This window comes from Notamacropus eugenii, chromosome 6 (assembly GCF_028372415.1).
Source record: "Notamacropus eugenii isolate mMacEug1 chromosome 6, mMacEug1.pri_v2, whole genome shotgun sequence".
NCBI lineage: Eukaryota > Metazoa > Chordata > Mammalia > Diprotodontia > Macropodidae > Notamacropus > Notamacropus eugenii.
In genome coordinates this window covers 326,148,244-326,173,697 of record NC_092877.1, presented here as the reverse complement: position 1 = coordinate 326,173,697, position 25,454 = coordinate 326,148,244, and the positions used below count along the sequence as shown (strand labels likewise).

Below are 25,454 nucleotides of genomic sequence, written 5' to 3'. Positions count from 1 at the left end.
GGTGAGTGGGGAGCACACATGATTTGTCTGGATGCATCTGAAATGTTGTCACATGGAAGGGAAATGGGCTTGTGTTTGGTCCAAGAGTGACAAAATCTAGAAAATGACCATTATATTTACATAAATACATTGCGTAGAGACTGGGTGTGTGTGTGGCATAGTGGACAGAATGATTATGTGAGATGCAGAACCAGGAAGACTAAGATTCAAGTCCTGCCTCTGAGAGTAACTGTGGGATTCTGGTCAAGTGATTTAACCTTCCATTGCACTAGGTAGCTCTCCAACGCTATAAGCTTCAGTAGATATCCTCACTCAGTTTTCCTTTATCCTTTATCAGTGAAACCATAGGTTCATTCCTCTATTTATCTATGTATATATCTCATTTATTTATCTTCTTATCACTATACCTAATCTGTCCCTCATCTAACTCTCATCTACCTCCCTACCTCCCTATCTCTCTCTCTTATCTGTTTACTATCCACTTATTACTTATGTCTTTCTCTTATCTATTTATCTCTCATCTATATCTCATCTATGCCTATCATCCATTTATCTACTCTCATCTAATTTATGTATATATGTGTGTATGTATATATGTGGAGAGAGTGAATTATTTTCTCTCCCAAACTCTTATGCCTAAAACTTTTCCAGCAGAGGTCAAACAAACATTTGTTAAAGGAGATGTAGCGAAGATTCCTGTTTTGAATGACAGAGCGCAATAAATAAACTCTTGGGTCCCCTTCACTTCCAACATTCTATTTTCCTGAATATAGAAAGAAGTCAACTTTAGAATGGATATTTCAGTTGAAGACTTATGGCGCATGTGATTGCTGTCTCCAAATGATTGAAGGCTTGTCATGTGGAAGAGGGATTAGCCACGGTTTGCTTGGCCTCAGTGATCAGAACTGACACTGAGGAGCCCTACCGAGGGGTCCTGCTGGGAGGCAGACCCGCTCAATAAAAAGAAAAGCTTCTTAACAATTAGAACAGTCTAAAAGTAGACTGTGCTGCCCCTGGAAGGAGTGAGTTCCCAGACACTGGAGGTCTTCAGAGAAAGGCAGAATGTTCACCTGTGGAGAGCATTGTAGATGAGATTCCTGGATTACATAACCTCGGAGGTCTCTTCTGGCTCACATCGGCTTTGTATAAACCTATTTCTTTTTCAGACTTGTTTATGGAAGCACTGAATAAACGATACTTTAATTGGATTATCTAATTTCTGTTTCTGGGATATCAGTCCGCTCATCATCTTAACTTTAAAATAACTGAAAGAATGATTACAACCATGTAAATGGAAATAACACCCCCCCAAAACAGAATGAAGTCTAACTATAATGAACAAACCCAGCCTGAGGAAATGAACAGACAACGCACCTCCCTCTCATTTTAGCAGAGGTGTGGGACTGTGGGCATGGAGCAATGCTTACCTTGCCATTGTCGGTGGATGTGTTGGTCAGCTTGGATGACATGGTCCCCCCTAACTCCACCCCCACTACACCTTCTTCCTTTTTCATACTTTGTTACAAGCAATGGCTCACTAGGTAAGGGAAGGAGGAAGAACATGCTGGGAATGCACTTTTAAGGTCTAATAGCTTAATACTGCATTAAGACTCTTGGTATACCTTATACTTATAAATAGAAGTGATAAAAATAAAACTATCAATAATTGTATCCTTTTTCAAAATAAGTAGCAACTAGTATTATGAAACACTGAAGTTTTTGAAAGAGGAAAAACATAACAGCCAAAATAATTTAAATGATGGTATCCCTTTTCTTACAGAGCAGATGAGGGAACTGAAGGTATCAGGTTCTTGATAGTCACGATGTTGCGTGAGTCCTAGATCTTTATTAGTCAGTACTCAAAATGAATGGTAGTTCCTCAAGTCAAGCAGAGAACTGGGAGCCTATGCCATGGCCATGTGGTCTAATAGTTATAGTGGAGCACAATGGACCATGGAATGACAGGAATGTTCTCAGGATGTCTAAGCATTTAGGGAATATTAAAGAGTAGAGCAGAATCCCACAAAGCTGACCTGACCCTCGGCACTTGGTCCTTAATAAACTGACAGGGGCACCACAGTTATCCAAAAGACAATACTGGCTAGAGATAAAACCACCTGACTGTTCAGGATGTGATCATGAACCAGAGTTTCCTGTGGGCCCTGGATATCCCAGGACACTTGTGCTTTTTGACTCTGCCTAGTTGACTCCAGGGTCTTCTCAGAACCAGCAGGTGAATTCCTCATGAAGAATGTCTTGTGTTTTTCTCCCACCATACACAAGTGCTCGGTAAATACTTTTGGACTGCTGCCCAGAGAAGGGATCTATAAAAGGCATACATGCAGTACTTGGCAATCCAGAGGCAAAGGATGCATCTATGGGCTCTTACTGCATACTGACATCACCTCTGAAATCAGACTAGAAAATTTCCTTGACATCCTGCAATCTCCTTGCCACTCTCTCACTCCTTTACCATGTCCACCCTATCAGAAATTTGAACTCCACCTCTAGCTTCCACCTTTGATTGATGGGTCTCATCTTGGTACGTACCAATCCACCATGACACTCCCATTTCCTGCAATTCTCCAATCTTAGCTTTCCTGCAGTTCTCTATGCATCACCTTCCACCATTTGAGGGTAAGCCCCCTGAGGACACGGATTTAATTGCTTTTCATTTTACCCTCAGGGCCTAGTACAGAGTCTGACATATAGTAAACCCTCTGCCTATGACCTACTCATTATTTAGAATTTTATTGTTAAGTTTCCATTAAAGTCTGGGTTTTTTTTTTGGTTTTTTTTTGTGCTCCCTGACCTGATGGCTATCCCCCATGCCTGGAATTCCCTCTCCTCATCTCTGACTTCTGCCTCCTTTCATATCGCAGCTAAAATTATACCTTCTATGAGAAGCTGTTCCTGAGGCTTCCTAGGTGGCACATTGGGCTTGGAGACTGGAAGAGCTGAATCAAAATCTGGCCTCAAATGCTTAAGTAGCTCTCTGACCTTGGGCAAGTCACTGAAGCTTGTCTACTTCAGTTTCCTCATCTGTAAAATGGGGTAATAAGAGCACCTACCTCCCAGGGTTGTTGTGAGGATCCAATGGGTTAATAATTATAAGTGCTTAGTACAGCCCCTGGCATACAGCAGGTGCTTAAAAATGCTTCCATCCTTCCTAAACCCCCTTAATGTGAGTGTCTTACTCATTTCCAATTTATTCTGTATATATCTTCTTTGTCTATGCTTGCTCCTACTTTATTGTGAACTTGGTAAGAGCAGGGACTTACCTTTTGCCTTTCTTTGTAACATTAGCACTTAGTTTAGTTGCTGGCACATAGCTGGATCTTAATAAATGCTTTCTGACTATTCTTATTACTACAGTCTCTCTCTCTGCATGTATGTATGTATACACGTACATATATACATATGTGTGTCTGTCTGTCTGTATATACATATATACGTATTACTATGGTATAAACTACATTTATAGAAGTATATTTCTTCCATTCATTTCTGCCTTTTTACATTTATTGGTAACAATGCTGCACCCTAACACATGGTCCATAAATGTCATGTAATGTTACCGACTGTAAGAAACCACAAATGCATGAATACAGAAAAGCATGGCAACATCTACACGACCGAATGCAGAGAGATACAGGCAGAGTAAGGAAAACAATAAGCAAAATGACGACAATAACGTAACTGGGAAAATCACCGCCAAATGGTCACTGGCTGTCCCCCAAGCCAATCTCCAACTCTGGCTTGGGGCTTCACGTCTTGGCTCAGATCCCACCTTCTACAAGAGGCCTTCCAGGTCCCTAAGGCCACTGTTGCCTTCCCCGCTGAGACTTTCCATCTACTCTGTACGTATGTTGTATGTACCTAGCTAATTATATGCTGTCTTCCCCATTAGAATGGGAGCTCTCTGAGGGCAAGGGCTTTTTTCACCTGGCACGCAGTACTTAATAAATGCTTACTGAATTGCTAACCAAACTTGCCTGGTTGAAAGAATTTCATTAATGAATTTTCAGCATGTCATAGGATTGTGAGATTTGAAACATGGAGAGACTTGACAGATCATGTCGCAGAAGCTTATGTGTATTAGTTTACAACCTGCCAAACCTAAACGTGGTCTAGTAACCAATAGTAACTCTATAAAAATACCTGGGGGTCAGCTCCAGTTGTCCTGATCTGTATCTTGCCACTGGACCAAAATGGCTCCGGAGGAGATAGTGAGGCTGGTGACTCTGCACAGCCTGGCCTCACTTAATTCCAACTCACTTGCAAGTCAAGACACCACCTTCCTGACGTCATGGTCTTCTTTGAGAAAGGCAACAAGAAACACCTCTCCATTCAGCAATGGCCATCGACACTAACATCAGTGCCTATAATCCCTGACATTTACATTTACAAAGAAAGGAGAACAGAGATGTTTCTCTCTGCAGAACAGCAGAGGTGAGAATACTTAATCATCAAAATTAGGATGGTCAAAAGACTGGAAAACAATGAATGGGATCAACCAATCTGTTTTCGTTTAAATGACATCTGATAACTTAGGGGGAATTTTTTTTTGGAGGGGAGGCATTGAAATGATGAATCGTTTTGAAATCACACAGTTAGGCAGGGATAATTTAGAATATAGTCAACCTTGAAATAAAACTTATGTGAGGGAAGTCTGCTTAGAAGAAAAATGAATTTCAATAAGAAGTGTCTTGACCGCGTGGCAGGAAGCCAGACTGATTGGTTCTTCGACAGCAATTTCTGCCAATAGAAACACTGAATGATTTGCATTTGGAACTTGTCTCTTTTTCCTACGTAAGAACTCAGAATGCTGTTTCTCCAAGAAAGTGATCCTTCAAGCCTTGCTGTGTGAGCATTGGAAGATTATTCTCTCTGTTTGTAATTTTTACAATGCTTCAATAACAGAAAACAGAACTTACAAAGAACACACTGCATAGCCCTCCCTTACATAAATAAATGAATGGATAAATGAACATATAAATGAATGGATGAATAAATAAATGAGTGGATGAATGAACAGTGCCTTGCACAGAGTAGAAATCCAATAAATGCTTGCTGAATTGAATTGCCCAAGGTCCCACTGCCAACTGGAGGCTGAACTGGGAGGAGACTCCAGGTCCAGGGCTCCTGTTACATTATCAACAATTCCACAAAGAAATGTGAAGTCTGGATTCTGGATAGGTCACCATCATCGGGACCTTGGCCAATTCAATTCAAACATTTATTAGGTGCCAGCTACGTAACAAGACTACTAATAATAGATAAGATTTATGTAATATTTGACAATTTACCAAATTCTTTGTTTATTACATCATTTTATCTTTACAACAACCTGCAAAGTAGGCATTATTACTACTGCTACCATTCTATAATGAAGAAAATGAGGTTCAGAGAGGTTGACTTGTCCAAGGTCACACAGACAGGATATGTCAAAGGCAGGATTTGGATGTTTTCTTGGCTTTCAAATCTAGTTTTCTATCTACTACACCGTGCTGATTCAATGCACAAAGCACTCTACCAAGGCCACGCCATACAAGCATGAAAATGACTGTCCCTATCTCAACTCTCAAAGTGCAAACAAACTGGGAAGGTGAATGAGACGTACTACAATAAGCTTACTAGATGTTGGAATCAATAACGTGCATGATAGAAACTACAAACGCCTCCATGATTCAGGAGAAGATTCACTCCTGGCTGGAGGGTGAGAAGACAAGTGGGGAGAGAAATCAGAAAAGGCTTCACTGAGGAAGTGTTGCCTAAGAAAGAAAGACAGTATGAGGTCAGGTTACAAGTGGGCTTCACCATAGCTTCACGAAAAGGAAGGAAGAGTGTGAACTAAAGCTAAAAAGGTAGACTGGGGTCAGATTGTAGAAGGCTCTGAATGTCAGGTGGAGGAATTTATATTTCATAATGTAGATCTCAGAGGGAAACTTTAAGGGAAATCTACAGGGAAAAGACATGGTCCAACCTGTTCTTCAGGAAGATAATTTTGTTAGCAGTGTGAAGGATAGATTGAAAAAGAACACAGCCTAACAGCCAATGGAAGTTTGCATAATTTCAGCACCAACTGATGGTGGCAGTGGGGTGCCTCAAAGATATCTGGTAGGCTGCAAATTTTCTTATGGGGAAGCGGGTGTTTTTAGCTAAAACATTTTTTTTGGAATATGTTTTAAAACTTATTTTAATTAATGCCTTCCTCCCAATCTATTCACAATGTGTGATCCCTTATAGACTTCCAAGGCTAATGGAGGAAAGAACCAATGAATCACACACTCACTCTGTAAGGATAAAAAGTATTATGGGCATTTGGGTACTACCATCAACGGGCAGAAATGTTCACTGAATCTAAGTAACATTCCTTCCCCCCACCTAGACTGGGAACTTTTTTTATTTTCTGAAAACTAATCCTTACAACTGAAAATGAGCCTAGACACATTTGAGAATGGTAGAAAGTGTAATGAGGTGAAAATCTAGAGTCCTGGGTATAATTCCTGGCTCTGAAACTGACTGGTTATTTGACTCTGAACAAGTTTTTTTACTCTTGTGAGCTCAAACAGAAGACTTTACTGGGGGCATAATAGTGTCTTCATGTATCTGAAAGGCTGCCATATGCAGGAGGGACTGGACTGGTCTTTTGTGGGTCCACTGAGAAGAGCCAGGAGTGAGAGTGGGAAGTGCCAAGAGCTAAAAGTAGGCCCAGCATCAAGAAAGCCTTGGTAGTACTGACTGGGATATGATTTCTGTCAAAGAATCGGGTTCTTGTTCTGGGAAATGGAGGTGTAGGACTAAAAATAAAAATTGGCAGCCACTGGCAAGAAATTCAAGAAAGGAACGCTGACTTTATATATGCTATTAGTTGTTTTCTTTTGAAATCTTTTGAAAGGCAACCAGCTCTGGCCTAAAAGGCCAGTGTAGGTCAGAATGTAAGACTCGACTCAGAAACTATCTGGAGAGTATCCATAAAAACTCAAAATGAATTATAAAGGCACCAAAGGGATTTTAAAATAAATTTGTATATCAGACAGAAAGTGGAAGGGAAAAAATGAAGATGCTTCAGAGCCCTACAAAGGCATTTAATACATACTGGCTTACTGCTTGCTTCCCTCCTATATCCTGGCCCTAGCCAGTCAACAGGAAAAACTGAGTGGGAATAAGGCTCTAAAATTTGGGAGAAAGGTACAGAGAGAGGGATAGCCTTCAAAAACTAAAGAAAAATCAGCAAGAATAATTTTAAAGAAAGCATATAATACATCTTCTAAATGCTATTTAACATGAATGTCACCATAAGCCAGATCTGGCATTTCAAGAGACCCATTTCATAAACCTCCCAAAGGGTGGAACTTTAGATTACGTTCAGAATCGGGTAAACTATTTGAATTCAGTTTAATATTTATGAATTGTGTGTGGGACCCATGGCACTGTATCAAGGTAAAGGCAAATGCTACAAATGTAATTAAGCTCTAAAAAAGAGGGTTTGTTAAAGTTTAGCCTAATTTTACCATGATTACTGGTCTAGGTGTCCAAATTCCTGCCTTCACACGCTGCCATCTGGATTTTTAAAAGGTTCTCTGAGTCTGTGTGGCGTTTGTCCACTGATTTCTAATCTTTGATGTAGCAGAAATAACCCAGACTGTTTGGATAAACAGGTAAAATGCTGGTGTATTATATAATAAAAAGAGGTCCAACTCTGGGATCAATACCCTGCAGGCCAAAACATATACTACGTATTTGTTCATCAATCAATAATCAATCAATCAAACATTTACGGAGCGAGTTTGTGCCAGGCACTGTGCTAAGCTCTGGGAATATAAAAAGAGAGAGGGAGGAGATGTTAACTACAATCACCTCCCATCAGCCAATCATGAAGACAGTTATGGTGAAAGCAGGAGTTTAGATGTCATGATAACAAGAAGAGGAAAGAAGGAGAGAAATTCAGGAAATTCCAGCTTTCAAGTGGTACCTGTCTGTATGTCTCTCATCCATCTGTTTCAAGTGCCACAACTGAATTCTTACTCATGTTAAGTAGCTGTTTCTCTAGCCACATAATTGTAAACAGCAGAGAATGACATGCTTTTAGGAAATACACATCCTTTAGAAAGGACAGTGCTCATTGAGTCTCATTATTCTTCAAGCTAATTGACAGGGAAGAACATCCTAATTGCTCATTAGCACTGTAAATGTATCCTGTGAGTTGTGTCAGGGTCTGAGGAGACACACAGTGCAGGCAGCTGCCTACTGCTGTCTCTTTGGGGCTCACCACATTATATTTACATAGCTAAATAACAGAGATGTGCTGGCTACCATAAATTTATCCAAGATACAGTAGGATTTGGACAGTTTTCTGCATCACCCTCATCTTTGCTGCCCCCATCCCCCAGCTAATAATATGAACTACAGTCCTGATTAAATACCATTAGCCGGGTCTGCTAGGTTCTCCTACGCCAGTCATTTTATGTAAATTACTCTTGGTGACATGGTAACCTGCCAACATGACAGTGGATGGAAGGAGTCCTGGGAGGATCTCATTCTCAATCCAGTTTACTGATACCCCTTGCTGCTTTACTTCCCAAGAATTCAAGACTAGGCTGAATACAAGCAGAACAAAACTAGAAAGGGAAATAGGGGCTTTGTACAATGGTATGAAACTCTGCTTCTGAAATTGTGCAAAATAAGGCCAAACACTACCAAGACTGAGCTAGAGCTTGACATCAGGAAATGGGTTCTGTGCATTCTATTTCTATTACACAAAAGATGCAAATGACCACAATTTGTATTAACATACTGGAAAGGGGACTACTGTGATCTGAAGAAGGTTGTAGCATCCAATTAAGGTTCAGAACACACCTTGCTGGGCCTCAGGTGTCAAGCAGTCACCTGACCCTATGCGTTGGCAAAGATGCTCCCCTCCTCACATTGCACTAAGAAGAATACTCGAAGTAAGGATAAATTATTTGTGGAGGTTTAAAATTGATCTTTGTCAAAATGTAACACAGCATGATTGGGGGGCGGAGAAGAGACTGTTGTCCTGTTGAGATGCAAGTTACTCCAAGTCCCAGTGAAGAAAGAAGGTGCTCCACATTAATGTGTGTATACATATGTATATACACACACATACGTATATGTATACACACATATAAATATATTACACACATTATATATTTATATAGAGGAGGGTTGGTTATATTTGCTTTTATTTGGGTATATAATGCCAATCCAACGTAAATAACTTCCTTTTATTCTCTTGTGAGTTGTCCATATAACTGAGTTATGAGGCAGCGAGGGGATGCTGTGGATACAAAGCTGGACTTAGAACTAAGGAAGACGTGAATCTGAATCCTGCCTCAAGACAGTGCTTAGCATGTGTAACCCTGGGCAAATCCTTCCCTTAGCCTCTCAGGTCTTCAGTCTTCTCTCTAAAACGTGAATAATAAGGGCCCATCCCACAGGATTTAGTAAAGTGCTTGGCAAATCTGAAAGTGCTATACAAATGTTAGCTATTATTATTAGCTGTGTCTGTGTGTGAGGAAGAGCATGTTAAAAAAAGAACACATCTGAATTGTTTGAGAGCCATGGGCTATTTTATTCTCACTTTTATCCTCTTTATCTCTACCTCCTGGCTTCTTTCAAGTCCCAGCTAAAATCCCCACCTTCAGCAAGAAGCCTTTCCCAGTACTCTGTAAGATTAGTGCCTTCTCTCAGTCGTGCATTTCCAAAATACAGACACACATATATGTTATGTATCGGTTTCTACATGCATGTATATAAGAAAATGTGTATATATTAAAAAATCTCTAAATACCTATGTATATGTATGCATGCATACATAAAAATATAGACATAGATATGCATATGTGAGTTTCTTGAGAATATGGAATGTTTGCCTTTCTTTGTATCCACAGCACTTAACACACTACCTAACACATACTAGGCACTTAATGAAAGCCTGTTGCCCGACTTGCCTTCTACAACATGATGTTCCACCAGGATACCTTCTGCTGCCAGACCTTTGTATGCCCTTAGGAACCAGAAACACTGAACACCCATGTACTTTGCCAGACTTCTGATACTTGGATGGATCTGGGATCTCATCAATAAGGCTACTGTCCCTAATAAGGCATGATGTAATCCGTTCATAGCCTCTCATCAACGCTTTGAATCTCAATTCAATCATGATCTATGTGACCACGGACAGATTATTTAGCTTTGGCCTCACTTTCTCCACCTGTAAAATAAAGGGATTGTACTACATGACTTGAAAGGTCCCTTCCAATTCTAAGAGCCTATGAGGCTGCCATAGATCCTTTCCTGGTCTTGCTTTCCTCTTCTGAGAAATAAGAGTGTTGGTTAGAGTAAATTACTCTTAGGTTTCCTTCTATGACATTCTAAGATTCAATTTGAAAGATGTGGTTTTATCTTTCTTTCCTGCTCTCCTACACCAAAAAAAAAATTACACATGTGTATATGGATATATACATATATATGTATTTGTATATGTACACGTGTATATGTATCTATCTATATCTCTATATATACATGCATACATATACATATATACACATATACATATCTATACACACACACATTACACACGTATACATTTCCAAGAATCAAAATAACAATGGTTTTTCTAAGAGATTTAACTGCATGGAAGTCAATATCCCACAATGCTGCTTCCCACAAGCACCACAAATAGACCTCAGTTCATATTTTAAGACATCAAGGTAACTTTATATACAGAAGTGCACAATGTTACGCATGTATGGGGGGCACTAGAGTAGTTTTGACAATAATCTCATTTTCAGTACACCAGGATTTAAAAGGAAAGCTGCATGTCATTTATAATTTCAACTCTGTTCATAAAACAAACTTCGGTATCTACTGACTTTTAAACATTTTGTTCAGAACATAAACACACAGAATTTGAAACGTATATAAATTCCATTTGTTTAGTTTGTATGAAAATTATCTGTTTTTCACTCCTAAACTGGAACAATCTCTAAGTTCTCTAAAAAAACCAAGGTATTATTTCTCTTAAAGCACTTGCGCTGCATTTATCCCTTTGCTGTTTTAAACTTAAACTCATCAAACATTGTGGAATGTGTATGTGTACATCTGCGTATGTGTGTATATCTGTTAGGTATGTATACATATGACTTCTTAGCCTGGAATTGAAGGCCCTCCAAAAAGTGGTTGCTATCTACCTTTTCACCCCTATTTCATATCGCTCCCCTTCATGCGTTTTCCTTTCTAGCCAAGCTGGCCTACAATCTGTTGCCCCAGGTGGGTACTGCTCCCACTCCATGCAGGAACACAAGGCTTCCCCATGCCAGGAAGACATATGTTCCTTACCACCTCTCTGAATGCTTGTCTTCCTTCAAGACTTCAGCTCCTGGGAAGCTGTCACTTATTACTATTCTGTCTCCTCATCTTCTCCATTTTTCTAGTACTATTAATTACTCATGTCCATGTTATATGGCCCTCAGTTAGATGTAAGTTTTTTGCGGCTAACATCACAGTAAAACATACACCCTAAGCACCTAGTCCCCATGTCTTAGACATTTTAAAATACTCAAGTCAATCTGTGATCTCATCAGTTTTGGAATTCTCACCTCAATTAGAGAGATCATAACTAATTTGTGCTTGCCCATCCTGAGTGAATCGAGACTGTTCTCCAATATATCTGCCAAAAGGGGGGTGGGGAAGGGAACCTAATATGCTGGAGGCCTTTCTTGCTTTCTTCCAACACAGAACAGGTAAAGCAGATCTCTCTGGCCTCCTTCTTGCTACAATGGTCATCTCACTCTCTCTGTCACACAATTCCCCAATAATATCTTTTAGTCTTGTTTTTAAAGTTGGCTCACACAGGTCAAGTGTTTCTATGTGACGCTCATCTTTAGTTCTTCAGGATTTTAGTCTGAGGTCTCCCTGCCATATAGGAGCATGGGTAGAATGCTGGTAGGGAGAAAAACGGCAGAAAATTGGCTGTTATGGGAATCTTTGGGAATCTCTAAAAGTGCTTTGCAACTTCCTGAAAGCAATCCAGGCCAAGCTTCTCTTTTTCAGCTTTGGGCCCAGTGTATTGTGTTTGGTCAATACTTCCTGGATTAGACTGGATCCTGGAAGGGAATTTACATCAATGACAAATCATAAGCTTGGCAAGTTTCTCATACTTAGAAAAAGTATCCTGCGTAGTATAGAAGAAAGAGCATAGGGTTGGGAATCTATTCACTGGGGTTCAAATCCCTCTCTAATCATTCATAAGTTTCCAAACTACGGTACTAAGGTTCCATAGTACCATAGGATGTTTATTTATTTACTTTTACAAAACTACTTAATAAATGTAGCCTGAATCTTAATAAATGGTTCACTGATACTGAGCTCGCTCAGGCACCCTCTCTCACTTTCTACACTACCAGTATCAAAATTGAACTAGCAGACTCAAGGACACAACACAGGCTTACACCAGAATCCATGCCTATATCCCATTCCTTTTCTCCCTCTTTCTTCTGCCATGGAGATCCTGGCTCCAGGATGAAGAAGTCTGCTTGGGCCTCCATAGCCAGCTAGGCCATCGCCTTTCAGGAATAAAAATCTGCTGGGAGCTATAGCCTGAAAGTACCAGTGCTGCAAATCTCTGAACAGCCCAGGCCAGGGCAAAACTGACTGTGAACCGCCAGAACGGGGGAAAGCAGGCTTTGAACTGCTGATAGCAGGGAAACCAGGCTCTAAACAGGTGGTGCCAGCTCAGAGAATTATGGAGCAGTAGAAGCAGACAAGTTAGCAGAACAAGACACACTGTGCACATGGCGGGCTGTATAGCACTATCTCAAGTCTGAGGAAAACAGAACAGTATCCAGCTGAGGCCAGCTCTGACCACCCGGAAGTTATTTGCTATAGAAACATAGGCTGGTGAATTGCCTAGTATGAGAGGAGGTTGACATACTTTGAGATCCAGTTCTAAGGAAACCACTTATCAGAGGGGAGGGAGCCAGGAAGTGAGTGATAAGAAAAATAAGGCATTAATAAAATTTATTAAAAATAAAAAATTGAATAAAATGAGAGAGTAAAGCTAAATGATCTCCAAGCTTGTTTCTAGCTCGAAATCTTATGAACTTACAATTCTATAATCCAATGATGAATACTTATTCAATCTAATAGATTCCATAGCTTGGTATGTACATGGAAGACAAATTCAGGAGACCTCATAATTCTTTCCTGAATCAACTAGCTATCTGACTTGACTTGTTGTTGAAAGTCTCTGTGCTGCTATAAAATGAAGGTTATTGCTTGCTAAACTAACTGGGTAGATTAATGAGAGGATGTTGATTAAAACTAAGATGCCCATAAATGATATGTCCAGACAATCATTCAGCCAATAAGCATTAATTAAGCACTTACTATATGCCAGATACCATGTTCTTGATCAAATTTGAAAAGAAAAAAAAATGAACAAGTTTACTACAGAACTTTTTAATAAAAACTCTCTGATCCTTAATTTTACAAAGTGAAGCCCCCAGAGGCCAAGCCCCTTATCTACGATTGTCCAAGGAGCTATGATCTGAACCCAGATCTCCCAACAGAATCCTGTGCTTTTTCCACTACAGTTTGCTTCCATTAATTAGGGTTCTAACCACACTTGAACTGTCAATGCTAACGATTTGTTTGAACTATGTTTTGTTTCCATTAAAGTTATTAGAAGCTGTCAGGAAATGATAATGTGTGCAGGACAAGGGAAAGAGTACTTGAAATAAGAAGACCTGGTATCAAATCCAAAGTCTGTGATATATTAACTATGTGACTCTGGGTAAGCTACGCCGGATCTTAGTTTCTTCATCTGTAATATGAGCAGTTTGGGATATATAACTTTCCAAGGGCCCTGCTGGTGCTAAATCTACACCCTAAGAACTTCACATGTATATCAAATTATAATTAATTCAACAAACATTTATTATACTTATTGTATATTACTACATTATTTATTAACATTTATTAAAATATTTATGATTATTAGTTCAACAAATATTTACTAAAATTTGTACCATTTATACAAAGCACACCATTTTTAGATTCTGTTTCTTATTTTTAGATTTAGTATTTTCATTTCAATCAGGATCCACTTATAGGCAACAGTCTTATATATGGGGACTTCAAGTCAACCAGAGTCTCCTTCAACCTGCAATTCACTGACTTTTACAAAGAAAACTACATATATTTGTTTGAAAAAAAATTGGTGGGGACAGGAGTCTGGCCCTGTGATTTCATTGGTGAAGGCAATTCCCTTTACCAATCCTGACCTGAAACGTTTTGGAATCCACAGTCTTAGAGAGTTGTTTGGGAAACTGAGTGTTTATGAGATGAGAAAACTGAGGCCATTCTCTGTAAGCTACCTTTTATGCCCCTTTCTCTTCATTTCAAAACCCTTGACATTAACCCTTGCTGTCTCCTCCTTTACTACAGTCTCTGATAAGGAAATGGCCCTCTTCCTAGCCAAAGTCAACTCCTCCCATCCCCCATCTTTGTCTCTCTGCCATGTATCAATCCAAAAATCTACATGCATTATACATAGCATACATGTACATACATACAGTATATGCACAAACATGTACAATATTTGCACACTTGCACAAATTCTGCACACATCAACACACATAAATGAGACAACACAGTAAAGCATGGATTTGGAGGCAGGAGACTTGGATCTGCAACTTGCTGGCAGTGTGACTTTGGCTTAGTCATTTCCTCTTTTCTGTTCCTGGACACCAGTTTGTTCATCTGTAAGAAGGGCCTCAACATCCTCTAAGATTTCCTCCAGTTCCAAATCTAGGCTCCTATAACACACAGGCATACATACACATGAAGGCACATGAACATAATGCAACATATAGTACATGCATGCATGTGCATATAAAAAATTGTTTAACAAGTTGCAATGCTAATGTATTTTTAATGGAATTAATGTATTTCTAATGGAATAGAAAGATCTTTCTCATCCATTAATAGACCCATTAGACCTGCTTAAGTGACATGGAAGCCTAAGTCACATAGGTTTGAATCACTTGAAGCCTGTGGTGGGAGGAGGTTGCTGAATGGGTGGAGCAGGAAGAGGTGGAGCAGAGCTGAGCTGAAGATGGTCAAACTAGTCAGAGCTGGGAAGGACAAAGAAAGTAGGCAACTGGGGCAGCAACTAAGGCGAGTGAGAGAGTTTGTTTGTGATTTGTTTAAGGAGCTGGTTTGGGGGAAGCCTAGCAGGAGGAAGGCTTGGGGCTGGTATTGCCCTCTGCATTGTTACTGCGCATGGATTTCTTTGTTACTATGATGGATTCAGCTTTCTGGTGTTTGAATAAATATTTTGGCTCTGTCTTCCATGTGGGCAGTCTGCTGTATTTCCCGATTCAGAATTATTCCAGTATATTCATACCTACCATAGGCGCTATGAATATCACGTTGGTGCTACATAAGTCATAAGTCACTCGTGTCTCCAGATAGAAACAGGAGGGAAGATATTTGTAGCATGTCAATTGTTCATTGAGTAGCGATTCAAAAACCAGTCATCAGGGTGTATGAGTTGGTCTGCTTTCGATACCACCCCTCGCTAATCTATTTGGCAGGTGCTGCTTTTTCTACTGAGTAGAAGGTTTTCCTGGGGAAAACTATGCACTATTAAGTGACTGAAGAAAAAAATGAAGCAGCCCCACAGAATTAGCTGAACGTTTTGGCCTAGGACTATACCACTCCTACTAACCAAGCCAGGCCAGACAAGGACATCTGCATTTGGCAGAGATTCCTGATGGCAGCATGCTTAACGTGAGCCAACTAAGCTCAACACAAGCTTATAATTGAATAAGATTTGAGTCTACTGGCATCGTACAAACTATTGAGATGCTGAGTTACATAAGTGATGTGATGTGCACGGCCTTGCAGAAAATGACCTCTGTGCTGCAAAAATTCAGACCAACCTGTAACGTTGCCAAGAGCAAAGGAGGACTAACCTCCAAGATTCCTAAGAGCCATGCCGACAATCCCTAATACTGTCCCTATCATCTTCTAGTTATACTTTCTTCTATCAGAGTCTAAAATGAATGGGGGGGGGGGTTGGTGCACAAATGCTGGATTTCAAGAGCAGTCCATGCAAATATGATTCTGTGCCCACTGAGCATTCTGAAAAGGGTTGACGAGAATCACTAGTTACTCTGTGTCAAAAAGGATTTCCGGCATTAAACACATCTTGCATGTTGGGCTGGCAGGCAGGGGTAGAAAATGGCCTTGCTTCCAGCTGGACCTGGGTGGCAGGCTACCCTTGAACCCACAAAAGGCATGCATTACTCATTACAAGGGACAAGCAAAAACCACGAGCTTGTGTCATAAGCTGGCATCTCCAAGAAAAAGAAAAGAAAAAAAAAAGATGACACTCATCTAGGACCATTCTCTTGGTTATGGGGGCATCAGATGCCTTTTGGACAAATATTTATAAAAGCTGAGATTGCCAACAGGAGGAGACAAGAATGTTTTAAAAGAACACAAAATGTTTAATCCACTTAAAATCAAGGGATATCAGTGTTTCTTACAAAAAAGGACTGTCCTAATAATAATGAGGAGGAAGAAGAGGATGGCTGATCTCTTTAAGCACAGGTTTACAAAGCACAGTTCACATAGTATCTGATGTTGAGTCTCATGAGAACTAAAGAGGTGAATACTACCATTATCTCTACTTTATAGATGAAAAATCATGGTTTCAGAGAGGATAAGAGTGAGATCGTCTGGCATAGCACACAGGGAGCTGGTCTCCAAGTCAGGAAGACATGGGTCTAAGTTTCCCTTCTGACATATTCTGGCTGTGCCACCCTGGGCCAGTCTCTCAGGGTCCCAGGCAACTCTCTCTAAGAAATAACTTGCAGGAAAAATGCCAGTTCACATTGATGAAGGGAATTTCCCTCCCCCAATGGAATCACAAATGCAGACTAAACCAAAGCAGAACAAACACTAACATATGACTGACCACATCACACCTCAGCTCAAGAGGTCAGAAGATAAAATATTTCAGTGATTAAATACAAACTCCTTTGCTCATCATTTAAATCCTTCTCCCTGCCCCCCAATCTGACTTCGCCCTACCTTTCCAGGAGTACTACATATTACTTGTCTTCATGCACTCTATGGTCTGGCCAAATTGGCCTACTTGTTGGATGTCCAAGGCACCCTATCTCCTGTCCCTATTCATTTGCCCAGGCTGTCTGTCCCCCTGCCTGAAATGCTTTCTTTCCTCATCTCCACTTCTTAGAAGGCCTTTCATCATGTCTGCACTTGGTAGTACTATCTCAACTCAACCCTAGGAGTTTATCTGCATTTATTTTATAAAGGAGACCTTCGTAAAATCTTCATAAAATGATACAACATATGGAAAGTGCCACACAAACCTTAAAGTACCATATGAATGCTAATGATTATTATTTTACATTTAAATATCAGTGAACTTGTCATTTCTCCCAAGAAGCTTGAGTTCAGAGACTGCTTTCTTGTTGTCTAACAACCCTAACTTCTACCACAGAGTAAATGTCTGATTATATATATATATATATGTATATGTATATACGTGTGTGTGTGTGTGTGTGTGTGTGTGTGTGTGAAGGAATGGTTTCTCCACATAAGCAGTTAGTATCACATGGGATTTAAATTCAGGACTTCCTTGCTCCAAGTCCAGCACCTACTCACTCTTCAGCACGACTTCCCTAAGAGGACAGTCATACATGGCATCAGGTATTCAATGTTGGCCTGGCTCCCAAGAGCTCCAAGGATGAAGGGGTTCAAACAAGTACCAAGCATTACAATGGCAAAAGTTAAGGCTATAGACCAATAATCTTTTTCTTAAATGTATGCTACAAGAAAGTTAATTGAAAAATGACCCTGTGCTTAGACTGATAAAAGGCTTTCCTGGTGACTAACCAGGTACCCTTACCACTTTTACCTACAAAGGGAGTCACACTAATTCCATACACAATCTAAGCCAACAAGCTTTCATTAAGTACCTACTATATGCAGGGTACTATTAGACACTGTAACAAGAATGACGGAGTCCTTGCCCTCAAGGAGCTTATACTCTGGTAGAAGGCATATCATATATATACACATAGCTACAAAAGAAGTCATGAGTGTATATATAGTGGATGAAGATACCTGGGGATGAGGCACCAAATTTGTCACCAGTTAAAGTAAACCACATTTACCTTCTCCTGCCTCACATCAATCATTCAACAAACATGTAGTAAGTGGCTATTATTGGCCATCCAACGGCTTTTCCACAGCTCTGCCTCACTTAAATCCAATTTCCATGCAAGTTGAGATATCACCCCATGATTTCATTGGTTCTTTTTGGAGGACGACCAACAACCACAAAAGTATCTACTCTGTGTCAGACGCTGCGCTGGGACGTGCAGGACAAAGACAAACGTGAGAGAGAGTTCAGGCCAGTGTCTGGCACACTTGGTGTTTAATAAATACTGACTATCCAGGGTACACATTCTATTATCAGTCTAGAATGCCCTATCTACTTGCACTCCCTCTAAGATGGCTTTTTCTCCTAGTCAAGCTCTTTTCCTCTAGTAAACACTTTTCATTTGATATTCTTTAAATTAATATTTTTCGAATAACAAAAATCTACCTTCTCTCCCACGCTGGGAAAATAAAACAAAACCTTTGTGGCAATATTCAAAGTCAAGCAAAACAAATTTCCATAGTGGTAATTTCCAAAAAAAATATGTGTCTCCTTCTGTGGCCAGAGTCTAGTATCTTTCATTAGTGGTCCCCAGAACTGGTCTGGTCTGGTCACTGAGTTGATAATTTTAAAGTTGTTTGCTTTCAGAAGGCTGTTCTTATTGTATGGATTGTTCTCTTGATCTGCTCATTTCATTCTCCATCAGCCACATCACTTCCAATTCTTCCCAAGTTTCAAAGCAGTTGTCCTTTTTTATTATTTTTAGTAGTACAAAAAAAATTCCACAAATTCTTATACTAGAACTTGTTCAAACCATTCCCCAACTGATGAACATCCCCTTAAGCTTCACATTTTTTGCTACTACAAAAAGAGCATTTAAAACATTTTTATACAGATGTGTCATTTTCCTTGTTCCTTGATCTTTTTTTGCGCAGAGGGCATAGGCTTAGTAGTAGCATCTTTGGGCCAATAGCATACGCTTTCCTCTTGAACACCAGAATAGAATGGAAATTGGTATCTCCATACTGAAAGGATTTTCTCAACAAATGGCTAGCAAAAAACCTTGCTTCCTGGGCTGTCTTGGTCAATGGAAGGGATGGGCCTTGAGATCAGATCACCAGTGACACTAATGCTTGGCTCCAATGGCGCTCCATGACTCCACTTCCAATAGTTAGTTCCTTTTTGGTGGCAGTGAAAGATAAATCAAGCTGCCCACATGGGCTGGAGCTGCGCATGTTATAGAACCAGCAGGCAGCTTGCCTGGAGAGCCCTCTCTCTGTGCCTTCCACTCAGTGCTGGAGTGCAATAAGTAGCCAGCTCATTAGGAGCAAACAGCACAGAGCACAGTGACTTGTATAGGGAAGATCTTTAGAAATGCTTTTAATCTAATTGATCAGTCCTAGACTCTACACTATTCTACCTGTGGTTTCTTGAGGAAGTCTTTAATTGACAGGTTTTTATAATCTAGGAAACAGCATACCTTACAAACACAAAAGGGAATTTGATGCACATCCGCCTTCCTTTCTTGTGCTGCCCACCCAGCCTGGCTCCCCGCCACCTCCAGCCCATCCTAAAGAGTAGCAAAGAATAAATATATATTCCTGGCAGGAAAATAAGTCATCGCCTTGGATTAGCTTATGGGGAAGTCAACAAATAAATAAATGTGCATATATGTGTAAGTGTGTGTGTGTGTGTGTATATATATATATACATATGTGTGTGTGTGTGTGTGTGTGTGTCTATGCGTACATACAAAATCAATGCCCAGGAAGTAGACAGTAATCTTAGAAAGGATGGCATTACCATCCGGGAGGGACCAGGATAGATCCCCTGGAGGAGATGATGTTTGAACTGATTCTTAAAGGAAGCTAGGATTTTCTAATTTTGAGAAATGGAGGAAGAGCATTCCAGGCAGAGGACACAGCCAGGGCAAAAGCATGGAGGTAGCGTAGGGTATGTGGGGAACAGCAAACATGGGCATAGCAGAGATTGCACAGAGTGAGGTACAACGGTTATGTGATTCCAGATGTAATGTGGAGCCATTAGAATTTACTGGAGGTGGGGGTGGAGGGGCAGGCTAGGACCCACACTTTACAAGGGTCCCTTTGGCAGCCGTGTGGATGATGAATTAGAATGAGGAGAAACTGGAGTCAGGGAGCCGAATCAGAAAGCTACTGTCACAGCGCAGGCAAGAAGTGATTGATGACGGCCTGAATTAGGGCTGGGAGAGTGGAGAGGAGGAGATATAGGTTAGAGATGTTGTGTTGTCAAGGCAGAAATGAAGAGATACGATGATTGTTTGGATTTGTGCGAGGAGCAAGAGTGAGGCATGTAGGATGATGCTGAAATTACAAACTTGGGCCATGGGAAAAATGGTGGTGTCCTTGACAGTAACAGGGAGGTCTGGGAGAAGGTTGTGTTGCCACAAATACATCCAATGAGAATCACTCAGCTCATATTTCTTTATTTTGTCCTCAGAGAGATCCTAAGAAACCCTGTCGACTGCTTTGCTTATAGAATTATCTACATCTATCTGTCTTTTATATAATTATCTAGTGATCCATCTACCTTTTATATAATAATATCTATTTACCTATCCATCTAAACTTTTATATAATTCTATCTATCTATCTATCTATCTATCTATCTATCTATCTATCTATCTATCTATCTATCTATCTATCTATCTACCTACCTACCTACCTACCTACCTACCTATCTATTTATCTATCATACCTATCTTGCATTCCCAAAACTTAGCATAATGTCTGGCATGTAAGAGGCACACACTAAAAGCTTACTGACGTATTCACAATTCATGTCTATCAGTATGACCTCATCTACCAATGTAGATGTCAGAAAAGGAAATATAACTTATTTATAATGACTTGTTTTTTGAGAAACTAAACTAAACTTAGATGGCTACGGATAAGCTAGAGAAAAACAATTAGGGCAGGAAGAGGACTTGGAAAAAACAAAAACCTCTGAAAAGTCATTAAAAAATCAGAATATTTAGCCAGGGAGAAAAGGTAACTTTATGGAAGTGACACCATCTTTAAATAGCTAAGTAAGTCTGTATGAGATTAGAATCAATCAACCAATAAGCAATTAGTATGTGCCAGGAAAATGGAAAGAGTCCCTGCCTTCCAGAAGTTGTTTTCGCCTGTGGTTACGTGCCTCCCTCTCCTTAGTTTGTACGCATTTTTTTTACACACCAAGGTCATCGGAGAGTTCCTTAGGTGGCCACATCAGTTCACTGGATGGACCCCCCTACCAAAGGCACTTAACCACCCCTAAGCAGCCTTCTCTACCATCCTATTCCTATGCTTTATTGGAGTTGTAAAGTAACTGAGCTCTCAAGGGCTATGCCCAGGAAGTCCTGAGATGTTAAAAGCAATAAGGAAGAAATCAGCCACAAAGTCCTAATAAGGCGAGTCAAGAAGAGAGGCGGCAGCCTGTTTTACAACAAAGTGCTTCACTCTGAACCCACCGCGTGCCCTCAAGAAGAATTTTTTTAGAAGTTTCTTGACTTTATTGTTGTCAAAGTAATTGAGCTGAGTGGGCCTATAAAAGGAACAACGTTAACAATACGTCCATCCATAGTCTAGCACTTTATTAGATTAGGTTGGTGGCAATATGGCATCACACCACATTCCCTGTAATCACATTCTGCACACATCTCTTCACCTACATATGCTTTTTTACAAACTATTTTAAGTTTGCTTCTCTGAAAAACAGTCCTTGTGCAGACATTACCTCACCATGTGATCCATACTTGAAAACAAGCAAGGCCACGAGATTCTTACCTCGGTCACGGAGGCTGTTTCTGAGAGCTCTTTCCAGCTGCTCCTCTTCGGTAAGCCCTGCTGTATAGGCATCATAGCTCCTTGGGACTTCTTGGTAAGGCTGCCTGTTGAATAAGTCCTCTTGATATCCACTATAACCTTTAGAAATCCAAATAAACAAATTTAAAAAATGTACTAATGCCAAGTACAAAGAGCTTTACATGCATTACCTTACCTGGTGATTACCTCACTTCTGGGAAGTGAGGACTATGCTTATGGTTATACCCATTATATAGAAAGGGAAACTGAAGCCCAAAGAAGACTGAAGTGCCCACAGTGATGTAGTTTTTAAGAGTGAGAGGTGGGGTTTGGATTCAGTTTCACTAAAGTTTTAAGCATGGAAAGAACAAAATATCAGAAATCACTGCTGATCATGTAAGAGGCATACTACTCTACTTGACCGATAAAGTCATTTCCTGATTTAAAATGTCCTAACAGTCTTAAAACTTAGAACTACGTAACTGAATGGGGGATATCTGCATTTACCATGTTTTTCTTCCTATTTATTAAAGGTTCAACAGAAAAAATGTATTTAAATTGGATCTGGAAGGACAGGAGAGGAATATATTGGTGTAGATGACCAATCTTAGGGACAATTCAGTGAAAACAAAACCAGGAGAAGTTTGGAAGGATTTTAATGCAGGGCTGCACTGAGCCAGAGGAACAGGTGAAATGATACTCAGTGAGCCTTTGTGACAACCCCATGGTTCTGGAAGAACAATCTATCACAGATCTGTTACCTGACTCATAGGCTTTCTGTGATGAACAAGATGTGGAGAAACATGGAACAGAATAATATTTATAACTGTCAATTTCCTTAGAAGTACAATTGATCCTACATTTTCGCAAAGGAGGACAAAGCAGGAAAAAGACAAGTTGGCTATTCAATTCCACTTTAAGAAACCCATTGGTTTCTATTTTTAATAATAGTAATAACCAGTAATAAATTTACCTGTTGGATAAAGGCCAATTCTAAAATGTCTTGTTTATTAAAACTTTGAAAAAGAATGCCTATTTTATTTGACCACATAATGGGTTACAGGAAATATACGTGAGCAGAGAGAGCACTCCAGGCATGAGGGATTGTCTGTACAGAGGCAAAGAGTGAGGGCACATGATATTATATATATAAGGAACAGTAAGCAGACAGTCTGGATGGAGTGGACGAAAGGTACTGTCATGCTCTCTATTCTACTAAAAAATGCTTGATACAGTTAGCCCTAAAGAAATATGCATTTCTACACAGACCTGTGTCAAGAGCACTAGCAGGTTAGTCCTGCATAAGTCATCTTAATGCAAATGAATAATGATAAATAGCATCGAACATTCACATTGAGCTTTATAGTTTCCAAAGCACTTTGCCTAAAGTATTACTTTCTCCTCACCACAGTTATGTGAAGCAGGTACTTTTGTTATCCTCCATCAAAAATTAAAAATGTCCCCATTTTACAGATGAGAAAACTGAGGCTGAGCAGGCAAATGACCTGTCAGACAGCTAAACTGGTATATGTGAGATCTGCCTCACTCCATCTACTATGTCACGTTCTGCCTTCCTTAAAAAAGATCCCTTTTAGGCAATATTCTAGCAGCCTAATTCTTTCTTTGAGAAGATTCTACAATGTCATTTTATTTTGTTTCATTAACCAAGTGGAAAGAATACTAGCTTCCCGGAGTCAGAAGACTTGGGTTCAAATCCTACCTGTAATACTTGCTACTTGTATGACATCATTTAATCTCCATGCACCTCAGCTTTCTTTCATGAGAAATAAGAGGGCTGGGATAGTTGACCTCTAACTTTCTCTCTGGCACCACCTCTGTGATACCGTGATCCTATTTTAGTCAATCTGTCTCCATTTATCCAAAGTAGGGAGGCATTACTCCATCCTAAACAACTTAAATTTCTTTTTCTTCCTCAAATGCAAAGTCTTAGCTACTATTGTTTAAGAAGTTGAAATAAACTTCATTTGCTAAGTCATCACAATAGCCTGAGGAAGTAGAAGTATCTGGATATAATTTTTAAAAACAGCAGTCTTCCACAAATTGACCTTCAGGTATAGGAATCACCATGGAAGCACAGACTTCTCCTACTGTAATGGGAAACGCTAATGGGAAGAATGCACTGTAGCCAGAGATAAGTCAATGGGATAATCAATGGCTCACTGTGAACCCGTGCTGCACTTTGATATCTACCTTTACCAGTAAATGTCTATTTGTCCGTTTATATCTTGCTGCACTTATTAGTGAGCTCTTCACCCAAGTGCTATTTGGATTCATAACGGTGCCTAGCCCACACAAGGGACATTGAACAAATAAATAGTGAATAAAATGATGAATCTTTTCTCAACACACCAAATGTCAATTTTTTTACATTTCATTCTAAAATTACAGACCCTTCCATGGGGGAGAGTGTTGGAAACACAACAGTGAACTCAGAACTGAAGAATCCTAACTAAGTTAGCCCTTAAAAAGGAGCAAAATGTTTACCAACAGGAATCTGAATTTACTGAAGGAAGTCTAATCATTCCTTGGGCAGGAAGAGATGGAGCCTCCTTCCCTAATGGCCCCTTATCACAGTGGTATGGTAGAAAGGGCCTTTAACTTGAAGTTAGGTCACTTCCTATCTGTGTGGTCAAGGGGGGGGTCACTGAAACTCTCTGAGCCTCAGTTTCCAAATCTGTATAAACAGTGAGGGTCAAATTGAGATGATTTATGCAGGTTGCTTTGTAAACCTTAAAGCACTCTCTTAATATCAACTCTTTTTATCATTTAGGTGCATCTAGGTAGTGCAGTGGATAAAGTGCCACGTCTAGAGTCAGGAAGACCTGAGTTCAAATTCCACCTCAAATATATACTAGCTGTGTGACTCTGGGTAAGCCGATTAACCCTGTTTGCTTCAGTTTCCTCATCTGTAAAATGAGTCTGAGAAGGAAATGGAAAGCTACTCTAGTATCTTTGCCAAGAAAACTCCAAATGGGTCATGAAGAGTCAGACACAACTGAAACAACTAAACAACAACATTATTATTATTTTTGGAAATAGAAAAAGCATATTGGGCAGTTATCAGTGTCATTTATGACAAGTCCTGCACTCTTACAAAAAGTAGTTTTCTCACAAAAGTTCTTTCCTGATGCGTTTTAGGAATTTTTGTATCATTTAGGCAGGGGGTAGAGGAGGTATTTTTTGTTGTTTAACATTCAGTTAAATTAAAATCCAAAATGCCTGAATACCTCTGATTACTCAGTCCTGTATCTTTATAATTTATCTGTCATACACATTTACTGTGATTTGAGGGAACATTTTCTTGATTTAGAAAATGCCTTTTTCCTCATGTTATTTCTCATTCAAACACTCCAGCCAATGCCTTACTGAAAGATAGTCTACAA

At 39.9% G+C, this 25,454-nt stretch overlaps 1 protein-coding gene across 22 annotated transcripts in view; it reads right to left on the bottom strand.

Moving 5' to 3' along the window:
• Positions 1-25,454, bottom strand: part of RHBDD1 (rhomboid domain containing 1) — a 179,380-nt gene that overhangs the window by 44,169 nt on the left and 109,757 nt on the right. For 19 of the 22 annotated variants that reach the window (XR_011969009.1, XR_011969002.1, XR_011969003.1 and 16 more), the window contains one exon: positions 22,033-22,170. Coding sequence is in view for 13 of the 22 variants with exons in the window: in XM_072618045.1 (XP_072474146.1) it covers positions 22,033-22,170 (138 nt within the window). In the remaining 9 variants the exon portion in view is untranslated. Of the gene's footprint in view, positions 1-496; positions 14,847-22,032; positions 22,171-25,454 lie in introns of those variants that run through there. The other 3 variants (XM_072618057.1, XM_072618052.1, XM_072618056.1) reach the window with 1 other exon arrangement.